Below are 12,704 nucleotides of genomic sequence, written 5' to 3'. Positions count from 1 at the left end.
TATGTGTTGTCTACAACCACACGCATTCATGTATGCATTGTCTGCAGTCTCTTACATCCTACAGTGGCAGAATTGCCCCAGAGTAACAGTATATAAAATGTCTGCAGTGTCTACTATTGGGCCCTTAGCAGAAAAAGTTTACCAGCAACTGCCAGTGTCTCACATTATTATCTAGTGATCAGAACTTAAAAGTAGCTGGAACCCAGGGCCATTCAAACTCCGAGCTACACCTCCTGCCCTATTTTTTATTCTTTTATTTTGAAACCAGGTCTCACTGAGTTGCAGAGGGCCTCACTAAGTAGCTGAGGCTGTCCATGAACCGCGATCCTCCGGTCTCAGCCTCCCGAATGCTGGGACTATAAGCGTGCGCCACCACGCCCGGCTTAGTTTATATTCTTATATAAGCCCACAAGGCTTATTCTCCCACTGTGTAGTATTTTTAGTAGTTCTGCTTTCCCTCTATGGGTATTTATGAGAAATTGAACTTTTCTATAAAATCACTTAAAAATTCATAAATATACTTTGGAAAAATTTTTTTCTTATTTGCTGGGGCTTGTTAGCTGAATTAGTCCTCATTCCACAAAATTTTCAGAGGCCTTGATTCCATAATTGATTTGTTTGAGGCATGCAACGTTTTAAATGCTGGGCTAGTTTTTTTTTTTTTTAATTCCCTTGCCATTCTTGAGAAATAAAAATGTTTACCTGAGGATATCTCTTGAGGTAAAAAAATTCCATAGTTGTACTGTATTAGACTAATAGATATGTATACATCGGGGTTGTCATCTAGTTTTATATTGTTTAATTTATATTAGCATGATATTAATAGTCTGCACTTCTAAGTTTTACAAAAAGTTAGTGAAGTTATAATTACAAAGACTATGTTAACAGTTTATCAACTAATTATTAAGCATTTTCTTTAAATTTTCTGTTGTACTTAGAGGTCATATGATAAAATCTCTATGCAGATTTTTATCCAAAAATTTCTTAGTCATCTTTAAATTTTATCCCCTTCTAATTTTATTTTAATTAATCAGTTTCTCTGAAAATTTAAAACTAAGAATTATCTGATACACAGTGAGATTTTTACAAGGCAGAAAGTTAAATATTTTTAAATGAAAAGATTAAAAGTAAAAATGTTGGCTCAGGAGGAGATACGGTAGCTTTAGCTTCTGATTATGCTGGTACATTTTCAATCCCCTTTTCCTTTTTGCTATTTTTAAAATCACGTAAGTATTAAAATATTGATTTTTAATAACATACTTTTATTTAAAAACCTTTACTGAAGGTTTAAGCTATGATCTTAAGTAAGGAGTATATGTTTTTATGTTTTCATTCCTGCGTACACACACAGTGATCTAGAAATTACATGTCAACATTTTGTTATGGTTACCGATTTGAGCCCATGAGGCTTTTTCTCCCACTGTGTAATATATGATTGAGATTTTGCTTTCCCACTATGGGTATTTTTGAGAAATTGAACTTTTCTATAAAGTCACTTAAAATTCATAAATATACTTTGGAATTTTTTTCACATTTGCTGCGACTTGTTAACTGAATTAGTCCTTGTTCCACAGAGTGTTCAGAGGCCTTCTTGATTCTGTGATTGATTCGTTTTGAGGCAGCCATTCATCTCATTTTACAATAAGCTTACCATTTCACTTTCTGCTTCTTACTTGTTTTGTCTGAATTGACTTCATTAATATGTTTTGCCTTTATGGGCATGGCATGTTAACAGGATAATTACTGCAAGGGCCTCTTTCCAGATCCTAAATCTAGAAAATTCAAATTCAAAGTTCCAGATAACTTCATCCACATGTATGCTAGAGCAATGTACTTTAATACATATCCAAATTTTATGATAGTAGTTTATGAATGTAGTTCAAAATTGTATTTGTATCCAATTAGACTTTATCACCAACCTTATTACCAGTCAATAAATTGAATCATAAGGACTTAAAAACCAAACTTATATTGATAGTATCAAATTTGTGTGTTATAAATTATATTCTCCTGGACATAGATATTCCAGAAAGTGTTTTCTATTTATCTTAGAAGATTTGTTGTCTTCTCCTTAAGTTAATTTACATTTTATTCATATCTAAATAATTTTACATATTTAATAGCCATGCTTTTTATGTACCAAAATTTTATACTTGGAATATATCTAAAAAATAATGAAATTTAATTTGTACATACAACTTTGAGTGAAAATAATATATTAGCATAGCTTTTCTTCTTTTATACATCCTGTAAGTAGCACTTAGAAATAAGAACTGAACATTAATTGTATGGGTTTTTTTCTACTCGATAGGTGCTATGGATATAGAGGAGAGAAATCGCCAAATGAAAATTAACAAATACAAACAGGTAGCCGGATCAGATCCCAGACTGGAACAAGATTACCATTTGAAGGCAAGACATTTTTCTTCTTAAAAGTTGTAAAATAATCCTATGAAGCCTTTAGATTCTTCTAAACTACTGAGTACAGATTTATCAGACACAGACACAAACACACAATGAAATAGCCCCATGATATTATTAAGTATAGAAACTTATGTTCATATATCAGCTCTTAAGGACAGACTTTGCCTTATTAAAATCAGATTAACATAATAATTGGAGATTAAAGATATGAATAACATATCATTTGGAAGTTTTTATTTTATGAAACCTATAACCCCTCAAAAATGTTTAGGAAAAACTTGGATTATCTTGTGTTCGTTTTTTAGATATTTCTCTTCTTTATAGTGTTTTAGTTGTTATATAGTGTCTGGATTATTGTTGAGTTGTCGGAATTAAATACATACTCATGATGTATTGTTAGGAGTTCAGAGGGTCTTTTAGTAAGAATCTTTTTTAACACTTTTTGGGGTTAAGGTATGAGATTTCCTCTTCTAGCAGGGGAGGAAATGAAGAGTATAATTTCATTGTTCTTCCTCTTCATTCCCTTGATATTTTTAATCATTTTTAGGTTCTTGATACTATTGCAATCAGAGTATCACGTATACTGTATTACATATTATAGTATCAATAATATTGTCAATGAGATCTTTTACGCCTGCTGCATGTGGGCCATGTATCTTGACAATGAGCTTTCTAACAAGCAGTAAAACCTAGATAAACTCGAAGAGCTATATGATTCACCTTGCTAACAATCAAAACAAACTCCTTAAAAGAATAGCAACAATTCTTATGGGCACCTGACAGAAATTTATTACTGGGGGAAATGGACCAAAGAAATATTAAAAGCAGGGCTAAAAATTCTCACCCTTCCCACCAAAAAGCAAATTTTTATTCCACTCCAATTTATGAGTAAATAAATGCCTAAGGCCTCAAAAATTTATAATCTTCGACACTGACCATTTTAGATTGGAGGAAAAAATCAAAGTATTGATAAAGGAATCATTATATGAAGCAATGTTATTTCCTAGGAGTTCTCAAAAGTGATGTTTTTCATAGTCCCAGAGTAGCAGTGTCCATGTCACATGGAGACAGTTGTAGAAATAGGTCTGGCTCTCTCCAGGCCTAGCGACTCAAACCCTCCTGTGTTTTAGCAAGCCTATCAAGTAATCCTGATGTAGACTAAAGTTTTAAGACTTCTGCTCCAAGGTGAACTGATTGTACAATTTTACAATCAATTTGTACTTTAGCTAGAATCCAGAGAAGAATGATGTTCTTAAAAAGAAATGGAGACTTTAAGAATAATCAACAAATCCTTTCACTGCATAACAAAAATATATCATTCTGTTTTATTTTGCTGGAAATATGTAGCTAGATTACTCTAAAATGTAATCAAGTCATAAAGGTGCACCTATTAAAAGGGGTATGAAACAAAATTCTATTTTGTACCACTGAAAATTTCTTCCTGATGTGGAACTATTTTGCTAGGTGATGTATCTCCCCATCATGTCTAAATCAACCTTCCTCTCTTATGAGTCAAAGAGAGAATTTCAGAGAATTCTTCTTCAATCAAGGGCATACATAGATTAAGTTATTACTGATTTCCACATTAACCGTTTCTTAGGTTAAAATTTTCAACATCATCCCTTTCTTTTTGATGAAGGATACTTAGCTTATACTTTCATTCTTTACTTTCTTGTTTTGGTTAAAAATGCCAATTACAGAGCCTGCTACTGACTTCCATAATTTAAAACATAAGATTCCTGAAAGAGTAAAATATTTACAGATTGTTATTATAAAATAGAGAAAGGTTAAGTAATCTACTTGAATTCACATAGCTACTAAGTCATGGAAAGTAGTCTTGATAGCTAATGCAGTTTTTCAAATGTGAGATAACCCAGATAAAATCCAAAATGTCAGACGCATGGAGTCTTCTGAACTATATTCCTAAAGTCCCAGCAAAGTGATTATAATGCCCTATGAGGAATCTAATACTATACCATCCACATTCTAAATTGCATTGCCTCTCTGAATTTCTCAAGATTTCTGTATGAAGAGGTATAAATAATTCTTACTGAATTTAAAAGTAAAATCTTCTTTAAAACTGGCCTTTAAAGTACCCATACAGTAATTCCTGTTAAGATACTGTCATTATAAGAACATTTTAATTATTCCAGTAAATTTGAAACAGAAAGTGTTTCTAATAAGAAAAGCAGAAGGTATAAATAGACACTATTTCTAGTTAACCAGTGGATGATTTCTCAGGAATTTTTCTTGAAAAAACTGAATTTAACTGTGTAATCGACACATTTGTATGCCTGTTATATTCTCTTTATCCCAGCTTGAATGTGATTAACCTGTTTTGTTCTTAGCAGTAACTTAAGGACCAACTTATATTTTATTTAATCTTCTCTTTATTGGTTCAGAAATATGTGATTTGTTTACTAAATATAGTAGCACAAATTATGGTTCACCATAGGCCAACTACCCTTCTGTGAGCTATATAATGATCAATTATATAGGGTACTCATTAATAATTGAATGTCAAACAATACATACATGAAAATTAATACAATAAATTATATTTACATCTGTTATATTTAAGTTAGCTATATTTAGTATTTTTATTCTTATTTTTATTTATTTGTTTTTGTGGTACTGGGGTTCCTGGAAACTCTTCTACCTCCGGGCTACACTCCCAGACCTATTTTATATTTTTATTTGGAAACAGGGTCTCTTCAGCCAGCACGGCTGACTTTGAACCTGCACAATCCTCCTGTCTCCACCTTCCAAGCACGGGGATTACAAGTGTGCGCCACCATGCCTGGCTTATATTTAGTATTTTTAAATGTTCCTAGAAGCAATGTTGTAAAAGTTCTTTTTAAAAGATGGTCCATAGCATTTTACCAGGTAATACTGTACAGTTAATTGGCACAGTAGTTATTGGAACTCAAAGCTTATTTCTCTGCAGTAACAGTACTCTTTTGTAAGGAGTAATTTTTGGACTATTCCTCCAAAATCACCACAAAGATATCTTATTCCTGTTATAACGCTTGCATTATAATTTTCAGTTTCTGATTTGTCTGCCTAGAATTAGGAAGCCATGTAACTCATGGGTTGCTAAGAACTTTTCATATGTCACCCAACAGCCTATGATAATCCACTTCACCTGTGATCTGATAGAATTAGTTAATATTCTAGAAGCAGAGGACAATGCAGTAAAATAAATGCAGAGTTTTTCTCCATTCACTGTGCATGACTGATCCCTGGCACTTCTCAGCTATATCCTATCAACTTTTTACCTCTTTCTAGTCCTTAAAGTGCCCACTCTCAAATCTCAAACATAGATTGAGTAAAGCAATCCATTTAAATTAGTTTAATCAAATTCTGAGTAACAACACAAATCATAGATTCATTTTATAAAACCTGTATAAATATGAATATGGATAAAATGATGGAATTATAGACAATATCAATAAAAATATTTGACAGTTAAGACAAATTTTGCAAGTTGACTGACTCTTAACTGTTCTACTTTGTTAGAGTTTATTCTCTTATCAACACTGAGAAGACAAATTTCAATGTGAGTCTGAAGTGCTCTCCATCCACTTATGAGAACGTAGACCATGGGTATAGCAGAGGGGAGGCCGATTGAGGGTGATTAGCAGTGGTCACATACAGGCTGTTTGGAAGTTAGATATTTGTGCAAGGCTCGTATTATCAAAATGTGGCAGCAGTTTGTGAATACAGTGTGATAGATGAGAACACTATCTGGGGTCAGGCAGACTCTGCCGAGGTGGTTTGGGGTAGGTTTAACCCTTTATTCTCAGCTTGTTTGTTAAACAGGGCTGTGATGTCTATTTAATTGGGCAGAGATGGGCTAAAACTAGTAAATATTCAGTAAGTTATTTAGATACCAATTATAATCATAGGCACCAGAAATAAATATTTTGGGGCCAAACAGAATAAAAAAGAAATAATTAAGCTAATAAAAGGATTCTAGTGTGCCTCAAATATATTTGGTTGTTGCCTTTATTTTCTTATAACTCTAAGCCAGGCATGGTGGCACACACTTGGAATCCCAGTACTTGGCAGGTTGAGACAGGAGGATTACAGGTCTATGACTAGCCTTAGCTACTTAGTGAGGCCCTTCACAATTTAGTGAGACCTCATTTCAAAATAAATAATTAAAAATAGGTCTGGGGGTACAGGTCAGTGGTAGAATGCCCCCTGGGTTCAATCCCCAGTACCACAAAAAAAAGAAAGAAATACTCTAATAATGAAGAAGAATGGAAGAAATGAGTTTTAGAGTTATATTTTAATGTTATGGCAAGTATTAAAATAAAATGCTTGAGAAATTATTTTTCCTTAAGCAGAAAGGTTGAATTGCTGGTAGCATCTGGCAGCACACAACACAGCCTCATAACAGTAAATTTTATAACAGTAAATTTTGGCCAGTCTTTCTGCTTGCTGAAGGAAAAATTGCTACTGCAGTGTTTCTCAAGAGACCAAGAAAATCTGCTATTCACAAAAACAGACATCACTGTGGCCCTGTTAGACTTGTCTGAAAATCAAGGGAGAGAACTCTAAACAAGAATCATCTCAATGAAACAATTTCCCTCTGCAACATCCTCAATGAATTCATTAGGATGCTCTACAGGGAATGAAGCATGCTTCCTTGGAGTAAACAGTCTACTGTTTCATGAACAGAGGTAGAATTCAGATTTTCAAAAAATTCCTGCTAGGTCTGGTCTAGCCAGATGGATTTACAGCAGAATGTTCTGCATTTTGTATCAGTATTAAAATCATCTGATAATGAAGATTACCTACTTGCAATCTCACCCCAAGCCAAGTCAAGTCATCTTAGCACTTACTGACCATGCCAGAGAGAAAGAGAGAGAGAGAGAGAGAGAGAGAGAGAGAGAGAGAGAGAGAGAGAGAGAGAGAGAGAGAGAGAGAAAGAACCAATGGCTATACCTGAACTTCTTTAGTGATCTACCACCATTCTATTTTGTCAAACTTTCCTGTGATTATGTTTATTTTTATATAATCCCGCAATCTGAGAGCATCAGATTCAATAATAAAACCCCAAGGGAAACATCTGAAATTGAAAATACTAATAAGAGAACCTAGTGGGAAAAACCCCATGTAAGTTGAAAGTCATTGTTCTGCCATCCTAGCCAGTAAGCCCTGAGGAAGAGGCTTAGTCCTGACTGCTGCCACCACCTCTGACCTCCCCCAGCAGAGGGTGCATTTCACCAAGTATGACATCCTTTTGATGCTTTCTGTTCCCAAACCAAATCAAACCCTTCTATCATAGCTTTGAGCAATTCAGACGGCCTCCAAGGCTCAGTGAATTGCCTTCCCTGTATTGTTCCTTGGAGAGAAGTAAACCTAGATTTTTAAACCGAGATTATTCATTCAATGAGCAATTAATGACAGAGGTATACAACATGGCTCTAGAAGGATAAAGCATATTAATAGTAATCTTATCAAGGCCTTATAAAGAAAGACCTTGAGTTCAACCTTATTTACAAAATGAACAAAATGCTCTATAGCCTACTGAAAGGAAATCATATATTGCAAATAAGGAAATAATCTTATTTTCTAAAACCATATGTCCTATGTTTCCTCTTCTATAGTTTTTGTAAATTAATTATTTGTGAAGATGGATTTCTCACTTATTTTGAATATCCATAAAGTTAGAATTTGAAAGTGACTAAAAATGTATGTATTTATATAATTTTTCACTTTATTCCTGAGATAAATAAAAGGGGATCAATATTATCAAGGAAAAGGGGCCACTGGAAGTATAATTTGTTGCTATAGGTATGCATTATCAATAACTACATTAGCACGCACATTTACAAAAGAACCTCTGAAGTCTTTATTACAGTAATGGAGATATATGGGCAGTTTTTAATTTCACTTTTCTGTTACATTTAGTGATTATGATTAAAAGTAGACTACATGCAGAATTGGTTTAAAGTGTTGACTTTAGAACTAAACTGCCTAACCTCTACTACGATTGGTATGATCTTAGGAAAGTTACTTTAATATCCTTATGCCTTAATTTCTTATTCTGTAAGGTATCTTGCTAATAGTATCTACTTCATTGGGTTGTTTTCACAGTAAAGTATATTTATATACATAGATAACTCTTAACAGACCTTGGTCAATAATAAGCATCAGTACATTTAGCTGCCAAGTGATGATGGTGTTGGTAATGATGATGACCATGATAGGTTAAAAAAAAAGACTTGCTGTTTCCAATAGATAACTTGTTCTTACCAAAGACATTGGGGGTTCAGGTCTTGTTTGTAACAACCTAGCGCAGGTAGATATATTTATCTTTAAGGTTATCTTTATTATTTTAGGATAATAAAAGCAGTTTATTTAGAGAAGTGGGATACAGCTTAAGAAAAGGCCTTAATAAAGGGATCTATTTCAGAGAAAGGGTATGATACAGTCTGTTTCCAGAAGTGGAAAACAGCCTTAAAATGTGTCTTAAAAGTTGGGAGAAAGGCAGGCACGGTGGCACATGAGACAGGAGGATCACAGGTTCGGGGACAATCTCAGCAAGTAGTAAGACTCTTATCAACCTAACAACCCTGTTTCCAAATTAGAAATAAAATCCAGATGGAGGTGAGCTAAAAGGTAGAATGCCTCTGGGTTCCATCCGCACTTCTACCACTAAAAAAAAAGTTGGGAGAAAGAAAATGAAAGTTAAAAAATTATATTTTAAAAGCTTAAAAATTGATTTCATTTTTCTTGTTTTTATAGATCTAGTCAAATTTTATCTACCTGAATCAGTTTTTACTACTTCTGTTCCATACCAAGCCCAATATTTGAACTTAGTAATAGATAGATATTTGAATTTAGTAATAGATATTTGAACCTTAGTTCAATCTATTTAGTAATAGATATTTGAACCTTAATTACATATAGGTATACATATAGGTATACATATAGGTAGATATAAAATTATATTTACATATAATTTAGGCATCTATACACGCATGCACACACATACCACAAGCATCAATCCAGATATTTTCTGTATTCCATGTAATGGTTGATAGAAACAACTACTATTTCTTCCTAGTAATATGTATAAGAAGACCTGAGTTTCAATAAAATTTTAGAGGTTTCACATTTTATGATTAAACTTTTATTTTGAAAATCCTAACATCTATTATATATTTATTTATTTATTTATTTACTTATTTTGGTACTGGAGATTGCACACAGGGTCATTCTACTTTTTAGCTATACCCCCAGCCCTATTTTCATTTTGAAACAGGATCTCATTAAGTTCCTGAGGTCCTCACTAAGTTTCTGAGGCTGCCCACAAACCTGCAATCCTCCTGTCTCAGCCTCCCAAGTACTAATTATAGGCCCGCACTATAATTACTTCACCTGGATAAGTCCTACATTTGGTATCATTTTTTTTCTCCTAACATCTTGTATTAGTTTGTTAGGACTGTCATAACAAAATATCATAGATTAGGTGGCTTAAACCATAGTACCTTATTTTCTCATAGTTTTGGGATGCTAGAAGATCAAAATACAGGTGTCAGCAGGGCTGATTCTTTCTGAGGCCTCTCCTTTGCATGCAGCTGGCCACTTTCCTGCTGTGTCCTCATTTAGTCTTTTCTGTGTCTGTTTCCTAATCTCTTTTTATGAGGTCACCAGTCAAATTGAGTTGAGACCCACCCAAAAGACCTCATTTCACCCTAATTATCGATTTAAATGCCCTGTCTTCAACTAGAGTTGCCTTCAAAGATACTGACTTCAGTATATGAATTTGAGAGGATCCTTTTTTGCTTTGTTTTTTTTTTTTTTTTTTTTTTTGGTGGTACTGGGGATGGAACCCAGGGGCCTTCTACCTCTGGGCTACACTCCCAGACCTACTTTATATTTTATTTGAAAACAGGCTCTCTTAAGCCAGCTGAGGCTGGCTTGGAACCTGCAAGGTCCTCCTGTCTCAGTCACCCAAGCGTGGGATTACAAGCGTGCGCCACCACGCCCGGCTGAATAGGGATTTTTAAGGTAACTCTCTGAAGCTATATTGCTTTGAACTTTTCGATTTCTTTGATTTTGTTACTTTTTCTTTCTTTTTGTTTTCCCAACTGCCTTTGCAAATCTTTGGAGATGAAATATTTTGGTTTTAGGTTTGCAAGTTTATTTGAAAAGTTACCTCCTTTAATTGGCAGTTTTTTTAAGTAAATATAATGTTTCTTAAAACTAACAAAAGAAATAGTTCAAATTACATTTAGCTACTTGGAGGTAAAAAGGCTGATCTATGGACAATAGCCGCTGTTGCCAAGAGCGTAATTTCTTCCTGTGTGTTGCCTAAGAATACACAGAGGGAGCATTTTCCTTTTACCTCTGGGGGGCCAGGGGGCTTTCACATTTGCTTTCATTAGTCTCCAGAGTCTCAGACTTGCTAACAGCTACAACACCTTTCAGGGGATGAATGAAACAGACCATAGAAGAGGAAAAGATCTTGCCTTATAGAATCATGGAGGATATGGGAAAGGAAGAAAAATGAACGTGTGAAGAAGTAGAGCAGATACATTCTAAATTCTGTTTTAGTATGGACATTTCTTGAGAATTGGGACTATACAATATTTTTGCTTTTCTTTTTGTGGATTGTTTATTGAGGAAAAGCTAAATGGTAAGAGTAGGATAATTTTAAAAAGGTTTTTAGGGATGGTAAATTTTAAGCATTTTGTACAAAATTTAAGGACCAGATAAAATCTTAATGAGGCAATATGAGTAGGTTATTATGCAAAAGTAAAAAAATTTTTCTTGTGGGCATATGATTATTGATTTCCACTTAGAATTAATTGTAATAGGAACAGTAGTGGAAAAGATTACAAAGATTTGAGGTCTAATTTTGATTTTAGTTACTTATGAGATTTTGGATAAGCTACATACTAATTTATGCCCCCAATTTTTTTCAACCTAAAAATTTATAAATTTGTAATCTATAAAGTACTATAGACATATTTGACACTTTGTAGACAGCATTACATAGATCACCATGTATTAACTCTTGGCTTTTAGGGAATCTCATCATCAAGCAAATCATTTAATCTCATAGCCTAATATTTAAAATTAGATTTCAAAGCCGGGCGAGGTGGCGCATGCTTATAATCCCCGCATTTGGGAGGCCTCATAGGTTGGAAGCTAGTCTCAGCTACTTAGTGAGGCTCTCAGCAACTTAGTGAGACCCTGTTTCCAAATAAAATAGAAAATAGGTCTGGGAGTATAGCCCAGAGGGAGAAAAGCCCCTGGGTTCTACCCCCAGTATCACCCAAAATAAATAAATTAGATTTCAAATTGGTTTTCTATATTTTCTTTCTTTAATTCTAATGTTGTTATTAGAAGTAGTCTCACAAATGTTTGAATCTATGTACTCTTTATGAACTTGTGGTATAATATGATTTAGAAAGTACATCTATATGTATAACTGTTTTACTGATTATTTACATATAATAACCCATTACCAAGTTCACATGGACACCTTGCAAAACTTGGTTCATTGGGGGCAATTACTCAGGGCAATATGCAGCCATCACATCTATATGTCAAGGCAATTAATCTAATTATAATTTTAAAATCTATAATTCTGTTGTATAATAGCTTTGTTCATGAGCACAAAGTTCATTGTAACATTTATTTGGAAGGACTGTAGATCTTACTTTTGAATATTATCCAAGTACATCTACTAATGTTTTGTTAAACATTTAAAAATTTAATTATTTCTATTTTATAACTTTAAGGTTATAAAATTGTTTTGGAATGATACATGAGAAAGATGAAACTTTTGCTGGTGATAATATCAGAGGGTACAGATATTATACTATTGTAAATATTATATATAATTGTTACATAGCACTAAACCTGGCACATGGAAGTTCCCCGTAATAGTAGTTATTTTTTATTTATTTTTAACATATGAGATAAGAGTAATTAGAAAGGAGAACCTTAGAGTTGAACTGCATTCTGTAAACTAAAACCCTACTAGCTCACTACAACTTCCTGACTAATAAAGAAAATGGCCACAGCTTTGTGACTGGACATTCTCAGGTCATTTTCATGACTAGAAATGCCTACGGCAAGGCTGAGTCTCTAGGGCCAAGTCATATTAAAAACAAACAAACAACAAAAATCATTCTGTTTCCTCTAACAGGACATAGTCTATGGTGCATACTTGTAATCCTGGTTACTCCAGAGGCTAAAGCAAGAGGACAAGTCACATAAGTGCATAGTTTGAGACTAGTCTAGGCAACCTA

At 33.7% G+C, this 12,704-nt stretch overlaps 1 protein-coding gene across 27 annotated transcripts in view; it reads left to right on the top strand.

The window, feature by feature from the left end:
* Positions 1-12,704, top strand: part of RIMS2 (regulating synaptic membrane exocytosis 2) — a gene marked incomplete at both ends in the record, with an annotated part of 576,294 nt that overhangs the window by 418,154 nt on the left and 145,436 nt on the right. For 11 of the 27 annotated variants that reach the window (XM_080694185.1, XM_080694184.1, XM_080694182.1 and 8 more), the window contains one exon: positions 2,312-2,412. The exons of the other annotated variants lie outside the window; for them this stretch is intronic. In XM_080694185.1, coding sequence (XP_080550311.1) covers positions 2,312-2,412 — 101 coding nt within the window. The remainder of the gene's footprint in view (positions 1-2,311; positions 2,413-12,704) is intronic. 27 annotated transcript variants of the gene reach the window in all.

This window comes from Muscardinus avellanarius, assembly GCF_963383645.1.
Source record: "Muscardinus avellanarius genome assembly, chromosome: 4".
Classification (NCBI taxonomy): domain Eukaryota; kingdom Metazoa; phylum Chordata; class Mammalia; order Rodentia; family Gliridae; genus Muscardinus; species Muscardinus avellanarius.
The sequence above is the reverse complement of the archived record's forward strand: the minus strand, read 5'-3'. Positions and strand labels throughout refer to the sequence as shown.